Here is a 15,192-nt window from a genome sequence, read left to right as displayed (position 1 = left end):
GCAGAACGTAAGTCGAACGCATATAAGGGATACGCGCGTGTATGCACCACGAGAACGGCGGGCGCTTTAGCGCCCCTGTATTCTTAGAAGAGGAAAACGAAATCTCTTCGCAGCCATATTTCTAAATATGCTCAATACCAACATAAGACAAATTCGTGGTCATGCACCATATGTATATGTATATACGTATGGGTGTATCTAACGATAAACTTTGTGGCGTCACACACTCACAGGATCACACACATATACGTACGACACATGTCTGCGCGTCTATGCCAAAAATAATTGAATATCGAAATTGCTTACTCGTAATGACCCGTAGTCATGATACGGACAGCGACACGGGAACACCCGTCGCTACGACAGCAGGCGGTTTTTCGTTGGCGTCGACATACGGAACATGAACATGTTTCCTTTCCAGACACTTGCTGTTGTCACCATAGGGATATCGTTCAGGTGTGTATACATGGGTGTACATACATTTACGGAGCTGTAGTCAAATGCACATGTCGTGAAAACACTCATGAGCTCATCTATAGATAAGTAAGTACTTTGTTTTGCGTGGATGGGGAACGAGATTCCGTGTCGTCTTCTGAGACATCTCTCGAATTGGAGAAGCAGTCACAGAACCGCCTACAGATGTGCAGGACATCGGTACACACAGGGCGTGTGCGTCGCGGTGTATATGGAGACAGCTAAAATACACCTTTACAGGGTGTCAATCGCAAGAACGCAGCAAAGGTATGCGTATTTTTTTTCCTGTTGCTCACCTTTTGTTTTGGTTTCCCCGACAGAAAGTTCAAGGTCGACCTCTCGCAGTGAAAGCAGGTACAACTACCTTCCTCAACCCGCCTGCTCTTACAGGACAGGAAAACGTAAGACGCAGCTGCGTCAGCTGTCGCCCAGGCACACCACGAATAAGATTCACAAGAGCGTGTTCCCAGCCGTTTGCATGCCCTACGATATTTGACAAACTTGCCTGCTTCCCTGACTCACGCTGTCAACTTATTTACCATCAATTTCGTGCTATACATATATGTATACAGAGCAGCTCGAACAGTCAAAGATACAGCCTTTTTTTCTGCGATATATGCATGAGTAGAGTGCAACTCAAATGGTGAAATTATACAAGCTTCTTGGTGCGGTATATGGATGTACATAGTGCTGTTCTGATAGTTTCGCTGGGTGGAGACCATTTGCGATTGTCTAACATGTCAATTCTCAGTCTCCACAGCATTCCCGGAATTTCGAATACCCAACATTTTGTATGACAAGCGCAGTGCCTTCTGGAAAACCCCGGGCTCTGGTGGTTTTTCTGGATTTAACATTTTGTGCCAGCTTTCAATGAAATAGCGACACTTCTCTCTGCTGCCACCATTCTCTGCTAAACATGTTATTGTTGCAAGGGCTTCTTTTTTGTACAATCCTTCCGTAGGATTCGCAGGGGTTCCTCTTGTGTCTGGCTGCGCAAGTAGACGCCCATACCCCACAGTAGCCGTACATCACACACAGCAGCACACCAGCAGCACGCCCGCAGCACAGCAGCAAAAGAGGGTGAAAAATTTTCGAGCTAGACACTTGTTTCACATCACAACACATGATTTGAACATAAGCCTCTGAGTGGGGGAAGAACAAAGTTGTCTTTTTTCTGCCTCAAAATAATAGACGCAGTTGACTTTTAAATATTTCTGGCCCAGCAGACGCGTAGTGCGGAGTAACAGCAGCAACTACAACAACAGCAATAATACTACCTGCAGCATAAAGTCACTATGTACAGAAGAACCCCAACAATTTGCATGTCAGTGACTTATCCAGGCAAAAAAAATTTGTAATTGAATGAACTACCCCATACTAACGCAAGCGGAGGCTACAGAGCGCGCGTACATCCTGAGGAGACGAAAAGAAGGTACATTCGAAGAACTACACGAAATTTGATAAAACATGTCGTGGTGAGGGAGCTCCCCACTCGGTTCCTTCTGCGGGGGCCCTTCAGTAGAAACATGGCTAATTGTTGTCACTGCAAAAGCAGCAATAGCATCTCCTTCACGAGTGTCAGCGTGGAAGCAGCAACAGCATCTCAGTAATGCCACCAGCGACAGCACCGCAGAGAAGGTAGAACCACCGCAGCAACAGCAGGAACAGGAGCAGCAAAAAGTGTGTATCAAGTTGAAATCGTTGCTGTTTGCTTCCACCAGGGTGAGAAGCAGGAAGAGAGAACCATGAACGAAAAAGACCGGGGCGAGGTGGGATATGAAATACGAAGACTCCAAAGGAAAAAAAACACGAAGAGTTCTGCAGAGATGAGGTACGACACAAACAGAACCTAAGGAAAGAAACAAATAGAAGTTCAGAAGAAGATAGACATGAATGCTACGCGCACAACGAAAACTAGATGCAAGACATCGACAGATGTTCGAAATACCACAAGACGAGAAAGAAACTGAAAAGAGAAAGGAAGAAGAAAACTGAAAGAGGAGAAGAGATTACGCAAAGGAGACGGACGGAAACCTAAAAACGAGAGCGAAGTTATGCACAGACAACAAACAAAAGGACCAGAAGAAGAGTAAGAAGTCATATACTTAGAAAAAATGTCAGATGACGAGATGGCAAGAAAGAAATCACGAAAACAGGAAGTACAAAGAGGACTAGTAGGACAGAAAGAAGCAATGGAGATGTGAAAAACTAAGAAGACCAGAGGAAGAGAAAAACGTCGTAATAACAAGGCAGACGCTACGGACCAAATATCTACGAATTTTGAAGCCTGGGGAGAGCTTTATTGAATCAGGCTTTCTATTTCTACACATGGTGTATTATTCTTATCGGTGGAATTCTTCTACATCTCTTCCTTTTACTACTACCCACTACTACTACTACCACTACGCAGCAATGTCGTGCGTATGACCTCATAGTACTGTATTATATGAAATTTTACATGCTCTTTGTTTCTTTTCTCTAATGCTGTGCTGTACACTAGTCGAGGTCATATACATCGGCGTATATACATAAATAGATCAAATATATAAAAGAGATATATATTACATTTGAATGCTAAATATAACTATTATACGAGTAGGATACACTGATAAACTGTAAGTATATAATAATACACATATATATATATATCAAGTACGTCTAATTGGCGTGCACAGCATTTCCATGTTTGTTATGGCAAGTTGGCAGTCATGCTTTCATTACAATGTCTTTGAAAAGCGTTTGCACGGAAGAGTATAGCCTTCTCGGTGATACTTTGAGGCTGCAAATTATCTTAAAGTAACAAAGCATATCACCATAGAGACTGATATGAGCATACAAGAAAAATACGTACACCAATGAAATATTTGACACACACATATATACATATATGATGTATATGATATCATGTCCCTATTAGAAGTATATCTACACCAGATGGCGGTAGCACAGTAATAACAGTTGGTGGTCTTCACAGAAAATAGACATTCGGAATACAGACAGCAAGAGACAAGTACCGAATAGTCCCATCAGCATATTATATAAGTAAACAAGATTGATATAAATGAAAAGTAGAAATGTAGAAAAGCAGCAGTCACTTATTAACAGACTTTAGTTGAAAGAAACAGGTAAGGAAAAATAGCAATCACGGCAATAGAACGAGTAACATATAAATCATCAGCATACCAGTATGTACCTGATGAGAGTCAGACAATCACGAAACGAACGTAAAAAGAGATGAGCAACAATCCATCAGACGCACACAGACACAAACAGGCTTCAACACTCACCCCCTTCCGTACACACAAAGACAAAGAAAAAAATACACACACACACATACACGCACACATACACACACACACATACATATACACATACATCCACACATACACAAAGACACACACATACATACACATACACATACACATGCATACACACACACATATACATACGCAATACCCATATACATATATACATGCATGCATGCATACATGCATATATACATACATACATATATACATACATACATACATATACATCCATACATCCATACATCCATACATCCATACATCCATACATACATCCATACATCCATACATCCATACATCCATACATCCATACATACATACATACATACATACATACATACACGCACACACGCACACACACGCACACACGCACACACACACACACAGAGTTACCTTGATTAGCGGCTTATCATTTGAATCAGAGAAGACGATGTAGTAAGAAGAAAATCTCGCATAAGATGAGCAATCATCCGCCACCAGCCACGTTATTCTTTAGACATAACATCAAAGAGCCATCTGTATCTAATATAGAAAACTCATAATAGGAACTATATATTCAATTACTTACAGAATTTTCACACATATATTGACGAGAATAGATTTGCACACGTAGACCACGTACACACCCGATCATGATAGTACAGACAGGTAGAATTGTTGTACGTACTACGATGAATGGACATACATCAATAGAATAATAGTTGCACATAAAAGAATAGTATTGTTGCACACATAGTAACGAGAATACGTTCGCACACATACACAGACACACACACACACTCATAATAGTCAATACAAATAGAATTCTTGTACATACTATGATGATCGTACCTATACTATTACTCCAAAGGATTGTTGTACGTATAGTGATATGTTTACATATAAATAATGGAACTGCTGCATAAATAATGGTAATCGTCTATGAATATAGAATCGTCCCCCATACAATGATAATAGTAGTACATATACCAATAGAACCGTCGCATATATAATGGAGATAGTACATGTCAATTTTAGAGCTGCTGTTGCACCCGTAATGATTATGCTACAAATTCTTGTCACACATAGAGTGATATTCGTGAAACCCCAATAGGACTGCTGCAGTACATATATTAGTATTAGTAGTACGTAGTTACATAGGGTTGTTGCATATATATGATGATAGTAGTACATAACAACCAGTAGAATGTTCACACACATGCGTAATGACAATGCTTCAGAACTCAACGAGCTCTTGCACATACAAAGAAACTTAGTAACATCCACCGAACACTTTATCAGAATATGATAATTGTACACACCCAAATAACATTTGCACAAACACTACTTATACATATCCGTAGAATGGTTGCACATATAGAAATACAAGTACATACCAATAGAATTCTCGCGCACTGAGAAAAGGTATAACCAGCTCCTGTGCAAAGAAGCATCTGTCGTGAATAGTGTAAGTCATCGAGATGCATGTGCGGAAGAGCGTCAACGGCAGGTGGGGCCGCACTGGGCGGAGGGCGGTAGAGAATTGCAGGCCACTCGGACGGAGGTATTGTTGTTGCCGCCATTCTGTTCACAACAGACATACATGCAATCACACTCAAACACAAAAATACGCACCAGCACGCACAGACACACGAAAAATCCCATCCTGACACGATCACATACGCACTAACACACACGGAGAGTGAAAATCTGACGTGCACACACCGACACACACACACACACATACACTGACACGATCACATACGCACTAACACACACAGATAGAGAATCTGACGTGCACACACAGACACAGACACACACACACATACACTGACACGAACATATACGCACTAACACACACGGAGAGAGAGAATCTGACGTGCACACACACACAGACACACACACACACATGCACTGACACGAACATATACGCACATACACATAAAGAGAGAGAGAGCCTCATGTATACACACAGAGAGAAACACACACAGATACACACTCACAGCGTCACACAAACAAACACACACACACACACACACACAATGGATCAATCCTGCACATACATGCGCCCACCTACACATACACTAAACACACACATGCACTCACGCCTACATACTGGACTGGCATTCTGACATTGGTAAAAGGCCACTGAAAATAGAAAAGAAGCCATCATACATACTGTCGCACACGTGTACGCTTATGCTTATGACACACGCGAGCAAATGGGTTTAAATTCATATATGTATATATATATGTATACGTGTGTATATAAACAAGTTTTCTGCAAGATCTGCTTTCTAACTCGGCAAGAGAATCTCAACGTAAAAAAAGAGTTTTGTACTCAGTTTGTTTATTGCACGAAACTTGTACATACATACACATAAACATATACACGCTTATGCTCGTTTGCTTGCTGATTTATGTGCAGATGTCATAAGCACACCTACGCATGTGCAGTAGTTTGAATAAGGGCATCTGCTTCATATTCAGTGACTTTTTACAAATTGTAGATTGCCAGTACATAAATAGATTATATATATGTTTATATATTCATGTATATATGTTTATTTGTGCGTTCGTGTAAATACGTACAAGCTTCCTGCACAAAACTGTCCTTAAGCGGTAGGTGAATTTCACCGCAGAAAAAGAGTCTTGCACTCAATCTGTCTAGCTTCGTCGTTCTAACATACGTGTTCAGAATGCACTACCTTATAAGGGGTGTGTCTGAGGTGCACGCTTATTGTATGCGGGAGCTTTCAAGACGTCGTGCAGAGAAGCTCTTTACTTTCGAGGAAGTCATGTGGAGTACGCTTTTTCTACGTTGAGTATGCAGCTATAAAAATGCTTGCTGCTTGGTAGTAGTTGTTGTAGTATGCTCTTTCGAGCAGACACTAATAGATGGAATACGTTTTGTAATTATTGCTAATATCATCTCATTCGTATACCGTGCAAGACACGTATGCTTCCTATCTCCATATATATCTATATACCTGCGTATTAGTTACAATATAAAAAGGCCTAGGCATACTATGGCTGTAGACGTCGGGATATACATATAGGAAAGAGATACCCATGCTATATCTGAATACACACACACACACACACGCACACACACACACACGGACACATACACACATCGCGATAAGGACGTCATATGTGTGTGTGAAAGCAATAACAAACGAGCCCTATTTTCACGTGCAGTGTGATTAGCATACTCCACGGGGCACTTCGTACATATCCAACAACTAATCATAAATATACAGGAGAGACTCTAGCCGTGAAAATTCCCTTCCTGGACCTGCATATGGTAGACCGGCTGTCCTTATTTGGCAACAATTGACACATCAGTTGCTCACAAGCACATCATGATTTATTACGCAGACATAACCCTACAAACGTTCAGTCCTCTTGGGTCCTTCTGTCAGCTGTAAGCTAACATAGCGGCAAAGTAAAGCTACTTTCAGATAATTGTGGAAGATTTCCTGAGAATGTGCGCACAAGATTGAGCGGGTGCGATGGGAGAAATCTCTTCAGACATGTGGCGTTTTCTTCTATCTGTTTGCGAGATGAATATCTTCTAATGTCGCTAGTCGCTATTGTCTACCCTACTTCTTTAGGATTGTGAAATTAATTGCTGACCTTATCAAAATTTGTCGAAGAACCCTTCAAGCGACAAGTGAAGACCCTCGAGATATATTAAATCACTCGTGTTTTCTTCTGAGAGTTTGTCTGCACACTGACCACAAGTGGTAAGAGACTGGCCTGGCCGAGGAGCCACGCGTATCTCGACATCCACGCGCATATGTTTCATCGGTTGCCTGGTCATATAGCCAGCAAGATTTATGATACAAGAATAAGAGAAGCAGATATTACTTGTAGTAGTAGTAGAAGACAGTTTCTGCTCCTCTACAAGCCTTGAGTGGCAGATGCAAAGATAGGCGTGTGTGCTATCTGTGGAAGAGACGGGGGCGACAATCAAACAGAGCCTGCGCAAGATGTATTTGAACAAAGGCACACAGCGAAAGAATTGTGAGTGTTATGACATGGGGATAGAGTAGAAGAGGTTCGGAGGAAAACTGAAAAAAACACAGGGCTGTTTCACGAAGCTGACCTGCGGTTCGGGAGTGGCGGCACCCGGGGATCGACAGAAAATGGCGCTCGAGAAAGCTTGACACACGGAAGAGTAGTACATTATAGCTTAAAAGTAAGCGTCACCACGAACAAAAACAGCTAAGAGAAAGATGAGGTGGTAAGCTGCATGAGACGTGTTAAACATACACGAGGGGAATATGTCTAGACGGGATCCAGTGCTAAGGTCATCGCTTTGAACAACTCGCAACAGAAAGGGCCGAGAAAACGAACGTTCTCAAGCGGGATCTACCGGACTATAATAAAAGTATTCACGAGCTAGGAGTTGAGAGAAACAATCCAGATAAAACACACACACACATGATTGCACGCACACGCACGTCATACATTCGTTCGATTCCGTGTGCTTTCGCATGCATGATTATGCGGCTGGAGCGCAGTGACTGGTGAGTTGCAGATTTTTTTTCTTCGCGTGAGAACAGACTTGTTCTTCGCCAAAAATCGGGAAAAAACAGTTTTTCCTGTCTTTTAGCCTGCATATGGTTTTTAACCCCATACGATTCTCGCCTTCACCTTTGCGTCTCACGCTCTTGCGTGAGACTCCTTCACGCTCCATAGCACTGGATATTACCTTCCCTTCCGAAAAACACACATCTTAAGAGGAACTGCTTGTCTTTTTCTCCTGCCCGGGGTGTCTAGGATAATCCTAGCTTGTATATATCTGTTTCCGTGTGTAAGATCGCTTCCGCGCTGAGCATCTGCCATGTGCAGCCGCTGATGTTAGTACATAACTCCATGCCTATGTGAGCTTTCACTTTTTATCAGGTGGAACGTTCATAATCGCTCTCAGTAGGCGCTTCCAAGTAATATCTCTTCATTCTATCGGAGTGGATACAGTGTCTCTTCTCGTTAAACTGGAGGTTAATGTGGAACACTCGTACATCTAGCGTGGATTTCTCCGTTGTAAGGACTGTGTACATGTCTTTCTCTGGATGCATGCCTGCTTTCTCAGTGTTTGTACCACATTTTGAAGAAATTTGCATCCTTTTGCAGTTAACCACTCTCCGTACAGAAACCCGAAAAGCCGGTATCTTCTTTTCGCGCGGGCTTGAGAATGGGCTCCTCACAATTATATCTTCAGAGCATCAGTTTCACTACAGACTGCGGCCTACAACTGTAGCCCTTGTTGTCTTCTACTGTCAGTTTGATTGGCTACGGAAGTCGCCTATACGTGGCAACTCTACTGGAAAACCTCTGAAGACGTTTTCGTGCCGTGATAAACACTAGAATTCCGTTTCTCCGCCTTTCTGACTGAAAGTTATTTTATTGCTCCTTTCCTCTTTTTCAGGCTCGCTCACGCTACGCCTCTGACTGGGCAAACACAACAGCTTTACAATACAGGAAAAAGAAAAAGTACGTATTTACCTGGAATTGTGTAAGTTGTGCATATACATATTTGTGCGGATCTGCATGCATTCGTACACAAGAAAGGAGGTGATATATGTCTGCCAGTAAGGTAGATTGCAGTCTACACATGTGTGGAGAGTAATACCGCACAAGAAAATAGAGAGAGAACATGTGCGAACTCGTGAATCCATTTTCACCACTGCAGCATCCTTCTGTATGTGGAAAGGTTGTAAGCGTATACACATATATGTGTAAATATATATATATATATATTCACCTGTATGTATTTTTCTACACTTATGCATATACTTGAATATATATATATATAGAGCGAGAAAGGGAGTGCAAACATATCATACTTGCACATTATCTCCGCATTGCATACATACATATGTACATCTTTACGTATTACCAAAACATGCTGCGAACATACGTATGCATATATATATATATATATATATATATATATATATATATATATATGTGTATGCGTGTAGAATGCACCAGTCTGCCACTGCCGCTGTTATTGTGCGCATACTAATTATGAACGCAAGAAAATTCAGTGAAGAGATTCCAATATTCTTCTTATATGTGGAGTGCGGTGCATGTCGTTTGTTGTGTGTACTCGATGTACACAAACAGGCAGGCTGCCTGTGCGAATGCAGTAAAGAGAATATGAAACTTTCTCTATATCAGCTGGCATACGTGCTGTTTGTTGTGTGTGCTTAGTCGCATACACGTACACAACGGAATTGCGAGTGCTGCTGCAATAGTAGTTCAAGTGTCGTGTGAGTGTGAGGAGGGTAGCCGTCTGCCATAAAATGCTCTCGCTATGTAGCCGCCTTCTCCTTCCGTGGCTTGTAAAATGACTTATAACCTCTCCACTACAACAGCTGCTAGTAGTGTGCTTTCTTCTTTACACCCTATATATATATATAGCTTAAGCATTGTACTAGTTACATATGTCTTTCTTTGTGATACGTATATGTGTATGTATATCATGTATTGAGGCATGTAGAATGACTACTATTATCTCCACCGCAAAACCAGCTGATAGTATCATGCCTCTTTTTTTCAGTACATATATATGTATAATCATAATTTTTGGCAAGCTTAGTACCTGGTAACGTATAGTTTTTTTTAAACAAACATGTATATCTGTATATGAATCGCAGCTTCTAGTGTTGATATTTCGGTTTTACTTTAATTTTGTGTTTCGTCCCACTACATTGTACTTTTTTCAATCACAGCACTTCTTTGTGATTTCTTTCCTTTCGTTTCACACTCTGTTTATATCGCTTTCTCTTCTTCTCCAGCAGCACCAGCAGCAAAACAACACGCACATGGGCGCAGTGATCATGCGAAACAGCTACAACAGCACCATCGACTCCTATTACGTTCCTCTGTCACGCTGGTTTCTCTCTCTGTCCCTCTCTCTCTCTCTTTCGGGGAGATTTTCCTCTGCTGCTGTGTACCAGTGCTCTTGCATGCGTGTTGCTGTTGCTGCTTCTCCTGCTGCTACAGCTACTACTACTGCTCTCGCCTCTGCTTCTGCTGCAACTGCTGCGGTCCTACTGCACTGATGCTTGTAGTAATTCCCTCCCTCCCTCCTCCCGCCTTGTCTCCGATGTCCTGTCGTGTTGGTTGTGTGTGTGTGTGTGTGTGTACGTATGTGGGTATGTGTGTACAGAGAGAGAGGTAGAGCGTGTCTGCATCTGCCATGATACGTGTGGCTTCAGCGATATCTTCACGCGCAATTTCTCTTTTGCTTTTCTATGCGGCATGAGTGGCTCTCGTTGCATTGACACGTGAAAAGCGACTGCCTTATTATTGTGAAAGCACCTGCAGCTGCTCCCTTTCTTCTTCTTCTTCTTCACTCCTGCTGCAACTACATCACATATTCGAGTGCGTCACTGGTGGCCCTGGGATTCTGCTGCCTTTATTTGATTGCTACTTCGCACCTCATACAGACGGATACTTATCTGTTTCATATATTTAGCAAAACTGTGTGTCTGCACTCGTACAATTTCTATGTTTGTGTGTGTGGATATACGTGCAACCACTGTATACAAATAAATACAGACATGTACGTATGTGATTCTACATTGAACGCATAAGTATGCCAAGAATATATATAAGTGTATGGCGTCAATTCTTCTGCGCTAGAGCTCATGGTGATACATCAAAGTAGCAGTAAAGCAGCTCCAAAGACTGCATCTCGCATCTCTCTGTGACATGCTCATATATACTCGTACGTGTAAGTAGTTCCGCGAATTCCAGTCTCTCCAGTTCTTTTAGATATATCTTACTCTGAACTTTCAACTCTGTATGTTGTACTAACGCATGTGTCGGAGTCTGCATACTCTTGTATATATAGTGTACTCGTACGTATACGTATTATATGTATATGTATATATGAAGCTGCATACTCACATCTAGATAGTAATCTCCGTACGTATACGAGCACCCCAGTTAAACTCTGCATAGTTTATCATGTAAGTATATGTGTATATGAATAAGCGTACTCGTGTCTCCTACATAAGGGTACTCGCACGCGTCTGCAAGTCTGCTTTCTTATTCAAGCCTACGTAGTACTCGTACGTACAAACAAACGTATGTATGTACATCTATGTGTATATATATATGTACACTTTATGTACGGATCTCTGCATTCTCGCAGTGTGCAGAACTCGTTGTGCGCCTGTAGACTCTTCATTGAGCTATGTCCTGATTTTGAGGGCGGAGAGAGAGATTCGTTTTCCCGTTGTGCATAAATTTGGAGCAAAGCAACTTTTCTCGTTTTTTTCCTTTTCGAAAATGATACACTTTCTGCTGTTGGTTTCTCGTCAAGGAAAGGTTCGCCTTTCACGATGGTACTCTCCGTCTCTTTTTGTACGGCCCCCAACAACAACTGCGTCGTACACGACACTCTCTTCTTCATCACTTTATACGAGTCTCAATACGCAGTCGTCCTTCTCAGCACCATCATCGTCATCCTCGCCCTTGTCACAGGTAGCAGGAGGAGCTGTGAATAGTACCTCCAAGAACGCTCGTGCAAATACTTCTTCTTCACGTTCTGTCGGGCAGACGAAGAGTAATGGAGAGGACGGCAGTAGACAAACCGGCAGAGCGTCAGGAGGAGTAGGAGGTCTGCCTACGCATGGCGGTACAGCAGGGGGTGCGGGAGGGTCTCGTAGTGGCACACTGTCAGGAGCCGCAGCAGCAGCAGCAGGTAGTGGTGGTAGTAGTTGTAGTAGTACTGGCAGCAGTGGTGGTGGTGGGGGTGTGTCGAGTGTCGCCAGCACTGACGTATGTGTTAGGAGAGGATTTCCAGCTGCTGGAAAACAGAAAAGGGGTGAATTGCTACGAGAAGCTGCTTCGAAAGTTCTTCAGAGAAGCGCTAAGATGTCGAATGTTGTCGAATGGAGAGAAGACACGCGTCTTGTGTATAAGAGGTATATCTTCTCGTATGCTCCTCTCTCTCTATCTCTCTGTCTCTATCTCTATCTCTCTCTGTATATATGTACTCGAAAATTGATAGTAAATCAGTTATACTTGATATACAACTAACTGTATATGTGTATATATATATATATATGTCGTTGGTGCAGCATTCATGCATAGCGCATCTATCACTCCATATCATGATTGTGTGTATTTCCTGCGTAGCCAGTATAGTTCTAGATAACGATTTATAATAGCAGACAACTCACTTCTTTTGTGCTGCACGAGAAAACGACTCAGTTTAACGTAAAAATTTGAAGCATAGAAGATATTTTCATGAGACTGAATAAGAGAGAATATACGACTATTATCCAGGAGGACCTATACTTCACCCGAACAACGTTTCTATGAAGAGAGAGATATATATACATATGTCTATGTAGGCGTATGAGTACATTTGTATATATCACCTCCAGTAATATCCTGTTTACTCAACAACATGAACAAGTATGTACCTGCAGTGGTGTATACGTATATTCATATCTGTGCGTGTATGTATATATCTTTGCAAGTATGTATGTATGTGCGTATGTATGTATGTCTGTATGCATGTATGTAAGTATGTATGTACGTGTGTATGTATGTATGTATGTATATGTACAGATATGCGAGCCTGTTCGTGTAGGCATATGTGTGTGTGTACGCGTATGTGTGAGCCTGTGTAATATGCGTTAGTGCCTATGTAATGTGTGTGTGTGTATACGTATGCGTACAGATATGCAAGCTTGTTTTTCATTGCCTGCATAGACAGTGGCGACAACCCTCTGCTGACGCTTGAGATGATACATCACTTCGTTGAAATTTTGGACAGTTACTTCGGGAACGTCTGCGAACTCGATCTCATCTTCAATTTTCACAAGGTACTGTCTCCACGAATACTCTATCATGTTTATGTCAAAGATACTGACACATCTATATATGTTTTATATCCTGCGTGGCTGAAAACAACGTACAAATCGTGACTGATTCGCCTGTACATGTGTTGCTCGGGAGCTTTTCTGCGGAGCAGTACTAATGGCGCTTGTACCAGCTCACGCGCTTTCGTCGATTATCTCCTCTCTCTCCCTGTCTCTGATTAAATCTTGTCTACCTTCTCTCGTCCGCCTGCACCTCACTTCTTCTTCGTGTTCTCCAGGTTCGCCTGCTGTTGAATTGGGCCCTGAGCGCAGAAGAGAGAGGCTGTATCTTGGAATTTGTGTCGATGGAGAGGACAGTCAGTTTTTCTTTGTGTGACGGTATCACGTTTTGCTCTGTGCTGGGGCTACTGCTTACCTTTCTCCTACTTTTCTACTAGTGCGACCGCCTGTTAAAACGCAGAGGTAGAAACTCCATTCATATTGGTAGTACTGCCTCACTTGTTCTTCGGTAGCAATGGCTATAAACGCAGTATACATACATACATATACATACATACACATACATACATATACATACATACATACATACATACAATTCCATTTTCCCTTGTCGGTCATGATGATGCGTCTTGTGCTTTTCTTTTCTTATTCAGCGATGGCTGCTTTGGCCACTGCACATTATCACTGCGCGGCGTACTTAGCTTCGCTGGAATTCGCTTGTATGCACTCCTTTTCACTCGTTCGAACACAGTTATGAGGATGTGTATGTATGTATGTATATATATCTCAGTACTTCAGTATGCTTACAAACACTTATATGCATATTTGTCTGTATATCTACACAGATATATTTGGGTCGATTATGCTTTGCCTCCAAACCTCTCTGTGTGCAACTACATGTGTACCCCATCCTTTACGTGAGTACCTACCTCATGTAGCCCGCCCATACGTACGTACACACGTCTGTGGCTTCTGTCTGTACACACATACGCAGAGTAAGCCCTATCCTAGAAATGCGTATGTGTCTATAGATCTATCTGTATGCATACAGTTCTGTACATACCAATCGTGCTTGCACATGATGAGTATAAGGGACGTGCGTATTCTCTCGCAAGTAGTTTGTGGTAACGTCCTTCTTCCTCGCGCGTCTTGCAGGCATACTACCTTCTGGATGAGACCATCTGCGCAGGAGAACTTCAAGAGTCAAGTAAAAAAGTAGTACTACGTGTGATTAATGCACAAGACGCTTTGATGGAGGAAAGCCACGAGAAAGGCGGTAGCAAGTTGACGTAGAAAATATGGAAAAATGATACGTGGTGTTGAGGGAAGTGCTGCTGCTGTCGTTGCCCAGGAACGTTTTTCCTGCGTATATACATGCAGAAAAGGAACGCTTAGTTTCTGCTCTCTCCCCATTCACAGCACTACACTAGAACACGTTACGTGGAACACGTCTCCTATTCTGTAAAACTCTTGGCTTGCAGTAATACGTCACTGTAATGTCCTGTGAATATTTCTCACTTCATAGAAGCATGTGAGAAGTACTATGGGTCCTCTTGTGTACTTTTGGCTTTCCACAG

The 15,192-nt window shown here is 42.2% G+C and overlaps 1 protein-coding gene across 1 annotated transcript; it reads left to right on the top strand.

Moving 5' to 3' along the window:
- The first annotated feature begins 12,071 nt into the window (after positions 1-12,071).
- On the top strand, positions 12,072-14,908 carry LOC131479302 (uncharacterized). The gene is made up of 5 exons (XM_058659847.1): positions 12,072-12,136; positions 12,500-12,537; positions 12,580-12,709; positions 13,474-13,618; positions 14,771-14,908. The coding sequence occupies exons 1-5, from the start codon at positions 12,072-12,074 to the stop codon at positions 14,906-14,908; spliced, it is 516 nt and encodes a 171-aa protein (XP_058515830.1).
- Positions 14,909-15,192: the final 284 nt, after the last annotated feature.

The sequence above is a fragment of the Ochotona princeps genome, unplaced genomic scaffold (assembly GCF_030435755.1).
Source record: "Ochotona princeps isolate mOchPri1 unplaced genomic scaffold, mOchPri1.hap1 HAP1_SCAFFOLD_3313, whole genome shotgun sequence".
NCBI lineage: Eukaryota > Metazoa > Chordata > Mammalia > Lagomorpha > Ochotonidae > Ochotona > Ochotona princeps.
Note: the sequence above shows the minus strand (reverse complement) of the source record. Positions and strands in the feature narration are given on the sequence as shown.

Excerpts from the sequence above, each read along its gene's own strand:
- LOC131479302 (XM_058659847.1), top strand. The coding sequence starts at position 12,072 with ATGATACACTTTCTGCTGTTGGTTTCTCGTCAAGGAAAGGTTCGCCTT. Across the intron at positions 12,137-12,499 it reads CTTTCACGATGGTACTCTCC|TAGTTGTAGTAGTACTGGCA; the intron begins GTCTCTTTTTGT and ends TAGTGGTGGTAG. Across the intron at positions 12,538-12,579 it reads CAGCAGTGGTGGTGGTGGGG|GATTTCCAGCTGCTGGAAAA; the intron begins GTGTGTCGAGTG and ends GTGTTAGGAGAG.